Source organism: Triticum aestivum, chromosome 5A (assembly GCF_018294505.1).
Source record: "Triticum aestivum cultivar Chinese Spring chromosome 5A, IWGSC CS RefSeq v2.1, whole genome shotgun sequence".
Taxonomy (NCBI): Eukaryota; Viridiplantae; Streptophyta; class Magnoliopsida; order Poales; family Poaceae; genus Triticum; species Triticum aestivum.
The window spans coordinates 652,309,931-652,323,563 of NC_057806.1; the positions used below are offsets into that span (position 1 = coordinate 652,309,931).

Below are 13,633 nucleotides of genomic sequence, written 5' to 3' on the forward strand. Positions count from 1 at the left end.
TTTAAGAGTATAAACACGTAAACAAAGCTAAATTAATCTCTTCTCTCTGTCATCAAATCTACCCCCTCGTTCCTAAATATAGAACAGATTTCAATATAGGCTATATACAAAGCAAAATAAGATTCAATATAGGCTATATACAAAGCAAAATAAGTGAATATGCATTCTAAAATGTGCCTATACACCCGTATGTAGTCGGTATTGAAATCTCTAAAGACCTTATTATATTCACTAACAGAGGGAGTAAGATGTAAAGAAGGGCAGATTTCTTTATTAATCCAAGTAAATCATCACAGACTCATAGTTATCCACTTATCCACACATGGTTGCATATGCAGGGAAGAAAACCGACAAACCGTGAGGAACTGGAGGGAACACGACCTCCCACCACGGACACCACCAGCCACACAAGCCACCACACCAGTGACGGACGCGCGGTGCCCCTGTTCATTCACACCGAAACCGACACGGGCTCCACGGCCGGCTCGCCGCCGGCGGCCCCCTTGAGCAGCTCGGCGACCCTGGTGGCCAGGCTGAGCTTGGCCGCAGGCGACACCCCGTGCTCGCCGATGATGGACTCCAGCACGGCCTCGCAGAGCCGGGCGTTCTCGATGGCCACGCCGCCGGACTCCGGCACGGACGAGTCCTTGGAGAAGGCCACGGTGAGGACGCCGGCGGGTGAGTGGGTGAAGAGTATGGAGGCGCCGGGGGCGAAGCTGTGGGGCCCGAAGGCCTCCTTGAACTTGTCGACGGCGGCGGCCTCGGCGTCCGTGTACACGCCGTTGGCCTTCCAGTAGGCGACGCAGTTCTCGGTCACCTTGTCCGAGTACTGCGCGCCCGTCAGCGGCAGGATCATGGTCACCCTGGTGAACTTCTCGAACTCGCCTGCACCGCCGGCCATTGGTTATTGCACGGTGTGGAAGCGGAGGTATGTGTGTACGTATGTGGATTAGTTACCGGTGACGACGTCGCGGAAGAAGGCGGCGTCGGAGGCGAGGTCGGCGGCGGGCTTGCCGGCCCACTTGGCGGCGAGCGCGGGGACGGCGGCGTCGGCCTGCAGGTAGACGCCGATGGCCGTGAACTTGATGAAGTTGCCGCCGATCTCCATGCCGCGCACGCCTGCACGCGCCGTGAGCAGAGCACACGGTTGAATAATAAAAATCTAGCATCTCAACCGACCAACACCAGACGATATACGCTAAAACGGAATCTAAGGTCGCAGTCCCGGAGCCGTTGACTGAATAATCACCTGCGCCGGCGAGGAAGTGGGCGTGCTCGGAGCCCGGCGGGCGGGCGAGCGGCGGGAAGACGACGCCGTCGACCTCGAGCTCGGACACGGCCATGGTCTCGGTGGTGCGCGGAGGGTCTCCGGAGACGACGGCACGTAGCGAGCGAACGCTTGTATTGATGTGATGGGGGCAGGCCGGCCCGGCAGGGTAGGTGCGATCTGTTGAGGCGTGGGCGCACGGGATGGTCAGCTGGGGTGGTGGTGCCCTCTCCTATATGACACCCCAGCGGCTATATAAACGCCCGTGGACTCTGCCCGTAATTGCGATTATGCCACGGCCGTAATCTGGTCTAGTTCTTTGGCCTACGCGTAGACGGGGGGTGAACTTGTGCCTTGTGGCAAAGATGTAGTTTGTGGGCGCGTCTGGGGGCGTGGTTAGTGGTAGTTAGGAGAGGCACGTTGAGAGGACGGACGTGGCCGCGCGCCAGGTTTTGCGGCGAGGTCAAGCGAGCTACCATTCAACTCACGCAGGAGCCCAGACGAGACGCTCGTGCTGTTGGCCGATGCAGGGTCTGCCGGTCTGGCAAAGGAAAGGAACTCAACATATCACCAAACTAAAACTGCATGTTTCAAAAAAGAATATAAAACTAAAACTGCACCGTGCACTGCAGACCGATATTAAAGAAATCACCTTGTAGGGTGTGGAAAAGCTCCAATTGTTTGTACTACGAGTAAAATCACAACCTTTTGGAATTATCTTGTGCTTAACTGGGCAATTCTTTTCTGCTTAATTAATGATAATGTAAATTTTTACCTCCGTTTTGAAAGAAAAGAAAATTATGGCCAATGCCAGATTCTTCACCCGCGTCTCGTGGGTCGCTCTTGCGACTCATGAGGCGAACGCCGCCGCCGTCGCCTCAACATCCCCTCGTCCGCGCTCGTCTCCCTCGCCGCCGCCGCTGGCCTCCGGCCGGGCCGCGGCGGCAGCGGGGCGCCTCCTCCTCCTTCTCCGCTCCCCTGCTCCCTGGAGTGCTCCTTCCTCGCATCGACACCCCGTCCCAGATCTGGAAATCCCTCCTCCCCGCCCTCCGTGGCGGGCGGGGAGGTGGTGCGGGTTGCTGCTATCGAGGCCTGGTGGTGCGGCTCCTCGCGTGAGAGCCAGTGGTCGTGGATGGGGTTCACGGTCGTCGCTGGATCTTGGCGAGAATTCGTCTCCGTGTGGGCAAGGTGTAAACTTTGGGAGGCAGTGAAGGAAATATGCCCTAGAGGCAATAATAAAGTTATTATTTATTTCCTTATATCATGATAAATGTTTGTTATTCATGCTAGAATTGTATTAACCGGAAACATGATACATGTGTGAATACATAGACAAACAGAGTGTCACTAGTATGCCTCTACTTGACTAGCTCATTGATCAAAGATGGTTATGTTTCCTAGCCATAGACAAAGAGTTGTCATTTGATTAACGGGGTCACATCATTAGGAGAATGATGTGATTGACTTGACCCATTCTGTTAGCATAGCACTTGATCGTTTAGTTTATTGCTATTGATTTCTTCATGACTTATACATGTTCCTGTGACTATGAGATTATGCAACTCCCGTTTGCCGGAGGAACACTTTGTGTGCTAGCAAACGTCACAACGTAACTGGGTGGTTATAAAGGTGCTCTACAGGTGTCTCCGAAGGTACTTGTTGGGTTGGCGTATTTCGAGATTAGGATTTGTCACTCCGATTATCAGAGAGGTATCTCTGGGCCCACTCGGTAATGCATATCTTGCAAGCATTGCAACTAATGAGTTAGTTGCGGGATGATGTGTTACGGAACGAGTAAAGAGACTTGCCGGTAACGAGATTGAACTAGGTATTGAGATACCGATGATCGAATCTCGGGCAAGTAACATACCGATGACAAAGGGAACAACGTATGTTATTATGCGGTCTGACCGATAAAGATCTTCGTAGAATATGTAGGATCCAATATGAGCATCCAGGTTCCGCTATTGGTTATTGACCGAGACGTGTCTCGGTCATGTCTACATAGTTCTCGAACCCGTAGGGTCCGCACGCTTAACGCTATGATGACAGTTATATTATGAGTTTATATGTTTTGATGTACCGAAGGAGTTCAGAGTCCCGGATGGGATCGGGGACATGACGAGGAGTCTCGAAATGGTTGAGACGTAAAGATCGATATATTGGACGACTATATTCGGACATCGGAAAGGTTCCGAGTGATTCAGGTATTTTTCGAAGTACCGGAGAGTTACGGGAATACGTATTGGGCCTTATTGGGCCATACGGGAAGAAGGAAAAGGGCCTCAAGGGTGGCCGCACCCCTCCCCTTGGTCTGGTCCGAATTGGACTAGGGAAGGGGGGCACCCCCTTCCTTCCTTCTCATTTTCCCATTCCTCTTTTCATATTCCATATGGGAGGTGGAATCCTACTAGGACTAGGGAGTCCTAGTAGGACTCCACACTTGGCGCGCCCCCTCCTAGGGCCGGCCTCCTCCCCCTTGTTCCTTTATATACGGGGGCAGGGGCACCTCTAGACACACAAGTTGATCAAGTTGATCGTCTCTTAGCCGTGTGCGTTGCCCCCTCCACCATAGTCCACCTCGATAATATTGTAGCAGTGCTTAGGCGAAGCCCTGGGTCGGTAGATCATCAACATCGTCACCACGCCGTCGTGCCGACGGAACTCTCCCTCAACACTCGGCTGGATCGGAGTTCGAGGGACGTCATCGGGCTGAACGTGTGCTGAACTCGGAGGTGTCGTACGTTCGGTACTTGATCGGTCGGATCGTGAAGACGTACGACTACATCAACCGCGTTGTGCTAACGCTTCCACTTTCGGTCTACGAGGGTACATGGACAACACTCTCCCCTCTCGTTGCTATGCATCACCATGATCTTGCGTGTGCGTAGGAATTTTTTTTTTGAAATTACTACGTTCCCCAACAGTGGCATCCGAGCCTGGTTTTATGCGTAGATGTCATATGCACGAGTAGAACACAATTGAGTTGTGGGCGATATAAGTCATACTGCTTACCAGCATGTCATACTTTGGTTCGGCGGTATTGTTGGATGAAGCGGCCCGGACCGACATTACGCGTATGCTTACGCGAGACTGGTTCTACTGACGTGCTTTGCACACAGGTGGCTGGCGGTGTCAGTTTCTCCAACTTTAGTTGAACCGAGTGTGGCTACGCCCAGTCCTTGCGAAGGTTAAAACAACACCAACTTGACAAACTATCGTTGTGCTTTTGATGCGTAGGTAAGAACGGTTCTTGCTCAGCCCATAGCAGCCACGTAAAACTTGCAACAACAAAGTAGAGGACGTCTAACTTGTTTTTGCATGGCATGTTGTGATGTGATATGGTCAAGACGTGATGAGATATAATTTATTGTATAAGATGATCATGTTTTGTTGAAGTTATCGGCAACTGGCAGAAGCCTTATAGTTGTCTCTTTATTGCATAAGATGCAAGAGCCAAATAATTGCTTTACTTTATCGCTATGCGATAGCAATAGTTACAAGAGCAATAGTTGGCGAGACGACCATGTGAGGACACATTGATATAGATCAAGATGATGGAGATCATGGTGTCATGCCGGTGACGATGGAAATCATGACGATGCTTTGGAGATTGAGATCAAAGGCACAAGATGATGATGGCCATATCATGTCACATACTTTGATTGCATGTGATGTTTATCTTTTATACATCTTACTTTACTTAGTTATGACGGTAGCATTATAAGATGATCTCTCACTAAATTTCAAGATAAAAGTGTTCTCCCTGAATATGAACCGTTACCAAAGTTCGTCGTGCCCAGACACCACGTGATGATCGGGTGTGATAAACTCTACGTCCATCTACAACGGGTGCAAGCCAGTTTTGCACACGCAGAAATACTCGGGTTAAACTTGACGAGCCTAACATATGCAGATATGGCCTCGGAACACTGGAGACCGAAAAGTCGAGCGTGAATCATATAGTAGATATGATCAACATAATGATGGTCACCATTGAAAACTACTCCATTTCACGTGATGATCGGTTATGGTTTAGTTGATATGGATCACGTGATCACTTAGATGATTAGAGGGATGTCTATCTAAGTGGGAGTTCTTAAGTAATATGATTAATTGAACTTTAATTTATCATGAACTTAGTCCTGGTAGTATTAGCATATCTATGTTGTAGATCAATAGCTTGCGCTTAGCTCCTCTGTTTTTTTGATATGTTCCTAGAGAAAACTAAGTTGAAAAATGTTAGTAGCAATGATGCGGATTGGATCCGTGATCTGAGGATTATCCTCATTGCTGCACAGAAGAATTATGTCCTTGATGCACCGCTAGGTGACAGGCCTATTGCAGGAGCAGATACAGACGTCATGAACGTTTGGCTAGCTCAATATGATGACTGCTTGATAGTTTAGAGCACCATGCTTAACAGCTTAGAATCGGGATTTCAAAGACGTTTTGAACGTCATGGACCATATGAGATGTTCCAGGAGTTGAAGTTAATATTTCAATCAAATACTCGAGTTGAGAGATATGAAGTCTCCAACAAGTTCTATAGCTAAAGGATGGAGGAGAATAGCTCAAGGAGTGAGCATGTGCTCAGATTGTCTGGATACTACAATCGCTTGAATCAAGTGGGAGTTAATTTTCCAGATAACATAGGGATTGACAGAATTCTCTAGTCACCATCACCAAGTTAGTAGAACTTCGTGACGAACTATAATATGCAAGGGATAACGGAAACGATTCCCAAGCTCTTCGTGATGCTGAAATCAATGAAGGTAGAAATCAAGAAAAGCATCAAGTGTTGATGGTAAACAAAACCACTAGTTTCAAGTAAAGGGACAAAGGGAAGAAAGGGGAACTTCAAGAAGAACGGCAAGCAAGTTGCTGCTCAAGTGAAGAAGCCCAAGTCTGGACCTAAGCCTGAGACTAAGTGCTTCTACTACAAAGGGACTGGTCACTGGAAGCGTAACTGCCCCAAGTATTTGGCAGATAAGAAGGATGGCAAAGTGAACAATGCTATATTTGATATACATGTTATTGATGTGTACTTTACTAGTGTTTATAGCAACCCCTCGGTATTTGATACTGGTTCAGTTGCTAAGAGTAGTAACTCGAAACGGGAGTTGCAGAATAAAAAGAGACTAGTTAAGGGTGAAGTGACGATGTGTGTTGGAAGTGGTTCCAAGATTGATATGATCATCATCGCACACTCCCTATACTTTTGGGATTAGTGTTGAACCTAAATAAGTGTTATTTGGTGTTTGTGTTGAGCATGAATATGATTTGATCATGTTTATTGCAATACAGTTATTCATTTAAGTAAGAGAATAAATTGTTGTTCTGTTTACATGAATAAAACCTTATATGGCTACACACCCAATGAAAATGGTTCATTGATCTCGATCGTAGTGATACACATATTCATAATATTGAAACCAAAAGATGCAAAGTTAATAATGATAGTGCAACTTATTTGTGGCACTGCTGTTTAGGTCATATTGGTGTAAAGCGCATGAAGAAAAACCATGCTGATGGGCTTTTGGAATCACTTGATTATGAATCAGTTGATGCTTGCGAACCATGCCTCATGGGCAAGATGACTAAGACTCCGTTCTTCGGAACAATGGACCAAGTAACAGATTTGTTGGAAATCATACATACTGATGTATGTGGTCCGATGAATATTGAGGCTCGCGGCAGATATCATTATTTTCTGATCTTCACAGATGATTTGAGCATATATGAGTATATCTACTTGATGAAACACAAGTCTGAAACATTTGAAAAGTTCAAAGAATTTCAGAGTGAAGTGGAGAATCATCGTAACAAAATAAAAGTTTCTACGATATGATCGCAGAAGTAAAATATTTGAGTTACGAGTTTGGCCTTCAGTTAAAACAATGTGAATTAGTTTCACTACTCACGCCACCTGGAACACCACAGTGTAATGGTGTGTCCGAACGTCGTAACCGTGCTTTATTAGATATAATGCGATCTATGACGTCTCTTACTGATTTACCGCTATCGTTTTAGGGTTATGCATTAGAGACAACTACATTCACGTTAAATAGGGCACCATCTAAATCCGTTGAGACGACACCGTATGAACTATGGTTTGGCAAGAAACATAAGCTGTCGTTTCTTAAAGTTTGAGGTTGCAATGCTTATGTGAAAAAGTTTCAACCTGATAAGCTCAAACTCAAATCGGAGAAATGCGTCTTCATAGGATACCCAAAAGAAAATGTTGGGTACACCTTCTATCACATATCCGAAGGCAAGATATTCGTTGCTGAGAATGGATCCTTTCTAGAGAATGAGTTTCTCTCTAAAGAAGTGAGTGGGAGGAAAGTAGAACTTGATGAGGTAACTTTACCTGCTCCCTTATTGGAAAGTAGTTCATCACAGAAATCTCTTCCTGTGACTACTACACCAATTAGTGAGGAAGCTAATGATGATGATCATGTAACTTCAGATCAAGTTACTACCGAACCTCGTAGGTAAACCAGAGTGAGATCCGCACCAGAGTGGTACGGTAATCCTGTTCTGGAGGTCATGTTACTTGACCATGACGAACCTACAAACTATGAGGAAGCGATGATGAGCCCAGATTCCACGAAATGGCTTGAGGCCATGAAATCTGAGATGAGATCCATGTATGAGAGCAAAGTATGGACTTTGATTGACTTGCCCAATGATCGGCGAGCCATTGAGATTAAATGGATCTTCAAGAGGAAGACGGACGCTGATAGTAGTGTTACTATCTACAAAGCTAGAATTGTCGCAAAAAGGTTTTCGACAAGTTCAAGGTATTGACTACGATGAGAGTTTCTCACTCGTATCTATGCTTAAGTCTGTCCGAATCATGTTAGCAATTGCCGCATTTTATGAAATCTGGCAAATGGATAAACAAAACTGCATTCTTTAATGGATTTATTAAAGAAGAGTTGTATATGATGCAACCAGAAGGTTTTGTCAATCCTAAAGGTAGTAACAAAATATGCAAGCTCCAGCGATCCATCTATGGACTGGTGCAAGCATCTCGGAGTTGGAATATACGCTTTGATAAGTTAATCAAAATATATAGTTTTATACAGACTTGCGGTGAAGCCTGTATTTACAAGAAAGTGAGTGGGAGCACTACAACATTTCTGATAAGTATATGTGAATGACATATTGTTGATCGGAGATAATGTAGAATTATTCTGCAAAGCATAAAGGAATGTTTGAAAGGAGTTTTTTTTCCAAAGAAAGACCTCGGTGAAGCTGCTTACATATTGAGCATATAGATCTATAGAGATAGATCAAGACGCTTGATAAGTTTTTCAATGAGTACATACCTTGACAAGATTTTGAAGTAGTTCAAAATGGAACAATCAAAGAAGGAGTTCTTGCCTGTGTTACAAGGTGTGAAGTTGAGTAAGACTCAAAATCCGACCACGACATAAAATAAAGAGAGAATGAAAGTCATTCCCTATGCCTTAGCCATAGGTTCTATAAAGTATGTCATGCTGTGTACCAGACCTATTGTATACCCTGCCCTGAGTTTGGCAAGGGAATACAATAGTGATCTAGGAGTAGATCACTGGACATTGGTCAAAATTATCCTTAATGGAATAAGGATATGTTTCTCGATTATGAAGGTGACAAAAGGTTCGTCGTAAAGGGTTACGTCAATGCAAGTTTTGACACTGATCCAGATGACTCAAAGTCTCAATATGGATACATATTTAAAGTGGGAGCAATTAGCTAGAGTAGCTCCGTGCAGAGCATTGTTGACATAGAAATTTGCAAAATACATACGGATCCGAATGTAGCAGACCCGTTGAATAAACTTCTCTCACAAGCAAAACATGATCACACCTTAGTATTCTTTGGGTGTTAATCACATAGCGATGTGAACTAGATTATTGACTCTAGTAAACCCTTTGGTTGTTGGTCACATGACGATGTGAACTATGGGTGTTAATCACATGGTGATGTGAACTAGTGGTGTTAAATCACATGGCAATGTGAACTAGATTATTGACTCTAGTGCAAGTGGGAGACAGAAGGAAATATGCCCTAGAGGCAATAATAAAGTTATTATTTATTTCCTTATATCATGATAAATGTTTATTATTCATGCTAGAATTGTATTAACCGGAAACATGATACATGTGTGAATACATAGACAAACAGAGTGTCACTAGTATGCCTCTACTTGACTAGCTCGTTGATCAAAGATGGTTATGTTTCCTAGCCATAGACAAAGAGTTGTCATTTGATTAACGGGATCACATCATTAGTAGAATGATGTGGTTGACTTGACCCATTCCGTTAGCATAGCACTTGATCGTTTAGTTTATTGCTATTGCCTTCTTCATGACTTATACATGTTCCTGTGACTATGAGATTATGCAACTCCCGTTTGTCGGAGGAACACTTTGTGTGCTACCAAACATCACAACGTAACTGGGTGATTATAAAGGTGCTCTACAGGTGTCTCTGAAGGTACTTGTTGGGTTGGCGTATTTCGAGATTAGGATTTGTCACTCCGATTGTCGGAGAGGTATCTCTGGGCCCACTCGGTAATGCACATCACTATGAGCCTTGCAAGCATTGCAACTAATGAGTTAGTTGCGGGATGATGTGTTACGGAACGAGTAAAGAGACTTGTAGGTAACGAGATTGAACTAGGTATTGAGATACCGACGATCGAATCTCGGGCAAGTAACATACCGATGACAAAGGGAACAACGTATGTTGTTATGTGGTCTGACTGATAAAGATCTTCATAGAATATGTAGGAGCCAATATGAGCATCCAGGTTCCGCTATTGGTTATTGACCGGAGACGTGTCTCGGTCATGTCTACATAGTTCTCGAACCCGTAGGGTCCGCACGCTTAACACTACGATGACAGTTATATTATGAGTTTATATGTTTTGATGTACCGAAGGAGTTTGGAGTCCCGGATGAGATCGGGGACATGACGAGGAGTCTCGAAATGGTCGAGACGTAAAGATCGATATATTGGACGACTATATTCGAACATCGGAAAGGTTCCGAGTGATTCGGATATTTTTTGGAGTACCGGAGAGTTACGGGAATACGTATTGGGCCTTATTGGGCCATACGGGAAAGAAGGAAAAGGGCCTCAAGGGTGGCCGCACCCCTCCCCTTGGTCTGGTCCGAATTGGACTAGGGAAGGGGGGCGCCCCCTTCCTTCCTTCTCCTTTTCCCTTCCTCTTTTCCTATTCCATATGGGAGGTGGAATCCTACTAGGACTAGGGAGTCCACGTAGGACTCCACACTTGGCGCGCCCCTTCCTAGGGCCGGCCTCCTCCCCCCTTGCTCCTTTATATACGGGGGCAGGGGGGCACCTCTAGACACACAAGTTGATCAAGTTGATCGTCTCTTAGCCGTGTGCGGTGCCCCCCTCCACCATAGTCCACCTCGATAATACTGTAGCGGTGCTTAGGCGAAGCCCTGTGTCGGTAGATCATCAACATCGTCATCACGCCGTCGTGCTGACGAAACTCCCCCTCAACACTCGGTTGGATCGGAGTTCGCGGGACGTCATCGGGCTGAACGTGTGCTGAACTCGGAGGTGTCGTACGTTCGGTACTTGATCGGTCGGATCGTGAAGACGTACGACTACATCAACCGCGTCGTGCTAACGTTTCCGCTTTCGGTCTACGAGGTTACGTGGACAACACTCTCGCCTCTCGTTGCTATGCATCACCATGATCTTGCGTGTGCGTAGGAATTTTTTTTGAAATTACTACGTTCCCCAACAGGCAGCGGGTGCCAGAGTTGAGCTAGTGCGGCAGCTAGGGTGGCCTACTGTGTTCTTGCGGTTCACCGCTCGGTGGGTGGTGGGTGAGGGTGGATCTCTTTGGTTGCCGGAGCAGCGGCTCCGGATGGTGGGCGTGGTGGCACCATTCCGGCAGGTGCCGTTGTGCAGGTGCTCGTGTGTTCCCTCGGCCGTGTGGGCAACGAGGTGGCTCACTCGGGAGGCGTCCGTTGTGCGGGTGTGGTCTTCGCTTCTACCTTGCTTGGATTCGGTCGTCGTCTGCATCTCCCCGTGGTCGGCCATGGCGGATGGACTTGGGTGATGGGGGTCACATACCGAGCGAAAGCTCTGCCTGATTTTGTCCGTGTCGGTGATAGCGACGCTCCCGTGCGCCGTTTCCCTTCCTGGAGGTGTCATCGTGGGTGGCCTCCGTCCACCTTGGGCTCTGGGTGAAATCCTTGGTCTGGCATGTTCTAGACCGGACGGTGGCGACGTTGTGGTGTCGTTCCCTCCTTGGAAGCTCCGTTTCATGAGCACGGTTCCATTTTTGGCCGTCGGGTGGGTTCGTGGATTGCAACTGCTTCTCTGCATGTGATGGTTCCATGCTTCAACGATGGCGCTCTTTCGAAGAGCTAGGTCTGGCGAGGTGGTTGTGTTCGAAGGCCTCCCTTTCGGTTCTTCTCTTCTGCGCAGCGTCGGTTCTTCGATCATGTTCGAGAGTCTTTGGACTTTGTTTTTTGGACTTAGCTGCTGCTTTTGGGCACCCTTATATCTTGCTGGAGTTTTTGTTTTTGTTTCTGTCTGTTTGTTTCCATGTTGTTCGGGTTGCGTTGAGTTGTACTATTGATTGTAAGGGCTTCATTAATTTAAAGCCGGGCACCAGCCTCCTCTTTAAAAAAAAGAAAATATACCTTTAACGATGAGCCAAAGATATACTCCCTCCGTTCGAAATTAGCGACCGTTAATTTCGAACGGGGGTTCTAGACTTCTAGTTTGCACTTCAACGGCAAATCCCAGAAAAGTGCTATTCTTTGAGTCCCGGGATATCAAGGGTCAGATCTGTCCAGGAAAGTTTGTGTTGATCTGACCCTTGATATCTTTGGTTGAAGTACAATTCGCAGTCGCTTTAGGAACGGTTTTGCGCAACCTGATGATCGGATTTACATCACTGAAAACCTCGGCGCAAGATCCTCCACGGACCATCCTTGAATCCAGCGATAGTTCCAGAAAAAAGCACTTCTGCCCGTTCCCTAAATCCAAGAGGGATTTACCTCATAACGATTCTTGTTGTTTTCATAACTCTACACGAGAGACGCTTCTGCGCCTCCGTATGGGTCGCAGTGCCATTTTGATCATTTGGAGCTCGGTGTTGCAATAGGCAAATATGAGCGAAATCGCTCCCTCGGCCCTTCTTCCAATAGATGAGTGGTGGCAGGAGGCCAGGTCGAGGACTCATGGCACAAAGAGGAAGGCTCTAAATTCATCGGCACTCCTAAATCCTAATAATCTAGGGCGCATTTGGAGGGAGAGGAACGACAGGATTTTCAACAAGAAACACTTGCCATTGCGAAGAGTCATCCATCAGATTAAAACCAATGCTAGGCAATGGATGGATCCAAGTTTTTGTCGTTTCATTTTTATAATATTTTCTAAAAAAAATTACGATCGCTAGAGTTGGTGTTCTCTTTTCATGTCTTCGTTTTGTGTGTGACCGTCATATTTTCTTTTTCGCCATCTATTTATAGCGAGTTGTGCCTGCGGCTTTGCTTTTGCTTCTCTTCCTTTTCTTGGTTTGCTGGGTGTATGTTGGTCGTGTAAAACCTTCCCTTCTTTAATATTTGCTCCATTTCAAATTATAAGATGTATTGAGTTCAAAAATAATAATAAGATGTATTAGTTTTTTTAAAGTCAAACATGTGCATGTTCAAAGTTTTTAGAAAAAAAAGTATTGATCATATAATAATACCAAAATTGTATCATTAGAACCATCATGAGAAGTATTTTTATATTATATATAATTTTTTTTGTATTGCAGTGTAATCCAGGTCAAATTTACATGTGTTTATTTTTACGAAAATTGATGCACCTTATATTCTGGAATGGAGGCAGTATTATACATGCAGTTCTCCAGCATCATTCAGAAAAAATGTACATCTTTCAGTCAATATTCAGTGAATGCAACATCAACAGAACAATGGTGAAACTATAAATTCAGTCCTAGAGATATAAGGAAACATATACGCTCAACTTTATCTACGAGTTTTATTTCTCGTGTACGCAATAATAATCATAGCTGTTCGCGCAAAAAGATAAGAATATAAATGTTCATGACTACAACTGACCGACCTGATTTACATAATTGTAACGACTGACAAAATCCAAAAAAGGGGAAACAACTCTCCCACATTTTACTCCCCTTTGGTACCAAGAATGAATTTCAACTATGTGCCTCCCTCACCTAACCTAACAGACCACACCACTTCCTGTCCCATACCCTATATCCTACAACAAGCATCTTCTCGAATAATATGCTACAACAAGCACGGCGACTCGACACAAAAAAAAAGTGTCAACAACTTGTTTAACAAAAAA

At 45.6% G+C, this 13,633-nt stretch overlaps 1 protein-coding gene across 1 annotated transcript; it reads right to left on the bottom strand.

Moving 5' to 3' along the window:
* Positions 1 to 251: 251 nt before the first annotated feature.
* LOC123105650 (chalcone--flavanone isomerase) lies at positions 252 to 1,474 on the bottom strand. The gene is made up of 3 exons (XM_044527753.1): positions 1,250 to 1,474; positions 958 to 1,119; positions 252 to 885 (listed from the first exon to the last, which is right to left on the bottom strand). The coding sequence occupies exons 1-3, from the start codon at positions 1,341 to 1,343 to the stop codon at positions 452 to 454; spliced, it is 690 nt and encodes a 229-aa protein (XP_044383688.1). The 5' UTR covers positions 1,344 to 1,474; the 3' UTR covers positions 252 to 451.
* Positions 1,475 to 13,633: the final 12,159 nt, after the last annotated feature.

What these genes read in the sequence shown, in the direction of transcription:
- LOC123105650 (XM_044527753.1), bottom strand. Translation starts at nt 1,343, where the DNA reads ATGGCCGTGTCCGAGCTCGAGGTCGACGGCGTCGTCTTCCCGCCGCTC. An exon ending in CCACTTCCTCGCCGGCGCAG is followed by an intron (nt 1,120 to 1,249) that starts GTGATTATTCAG and finishes CGGCGCGTGCAG; the next exon opens with GCGTGCGCGGCATGGAGATC. An exon ending in CTTCCGCGACGTCGTCACCG is followed by an intron (nt 886 to 957) that starts GTAACTAATCCA and finishes CCGGCGGTGCAG; the next exon opens with GCGAGTTCGAGAAGTTCACC.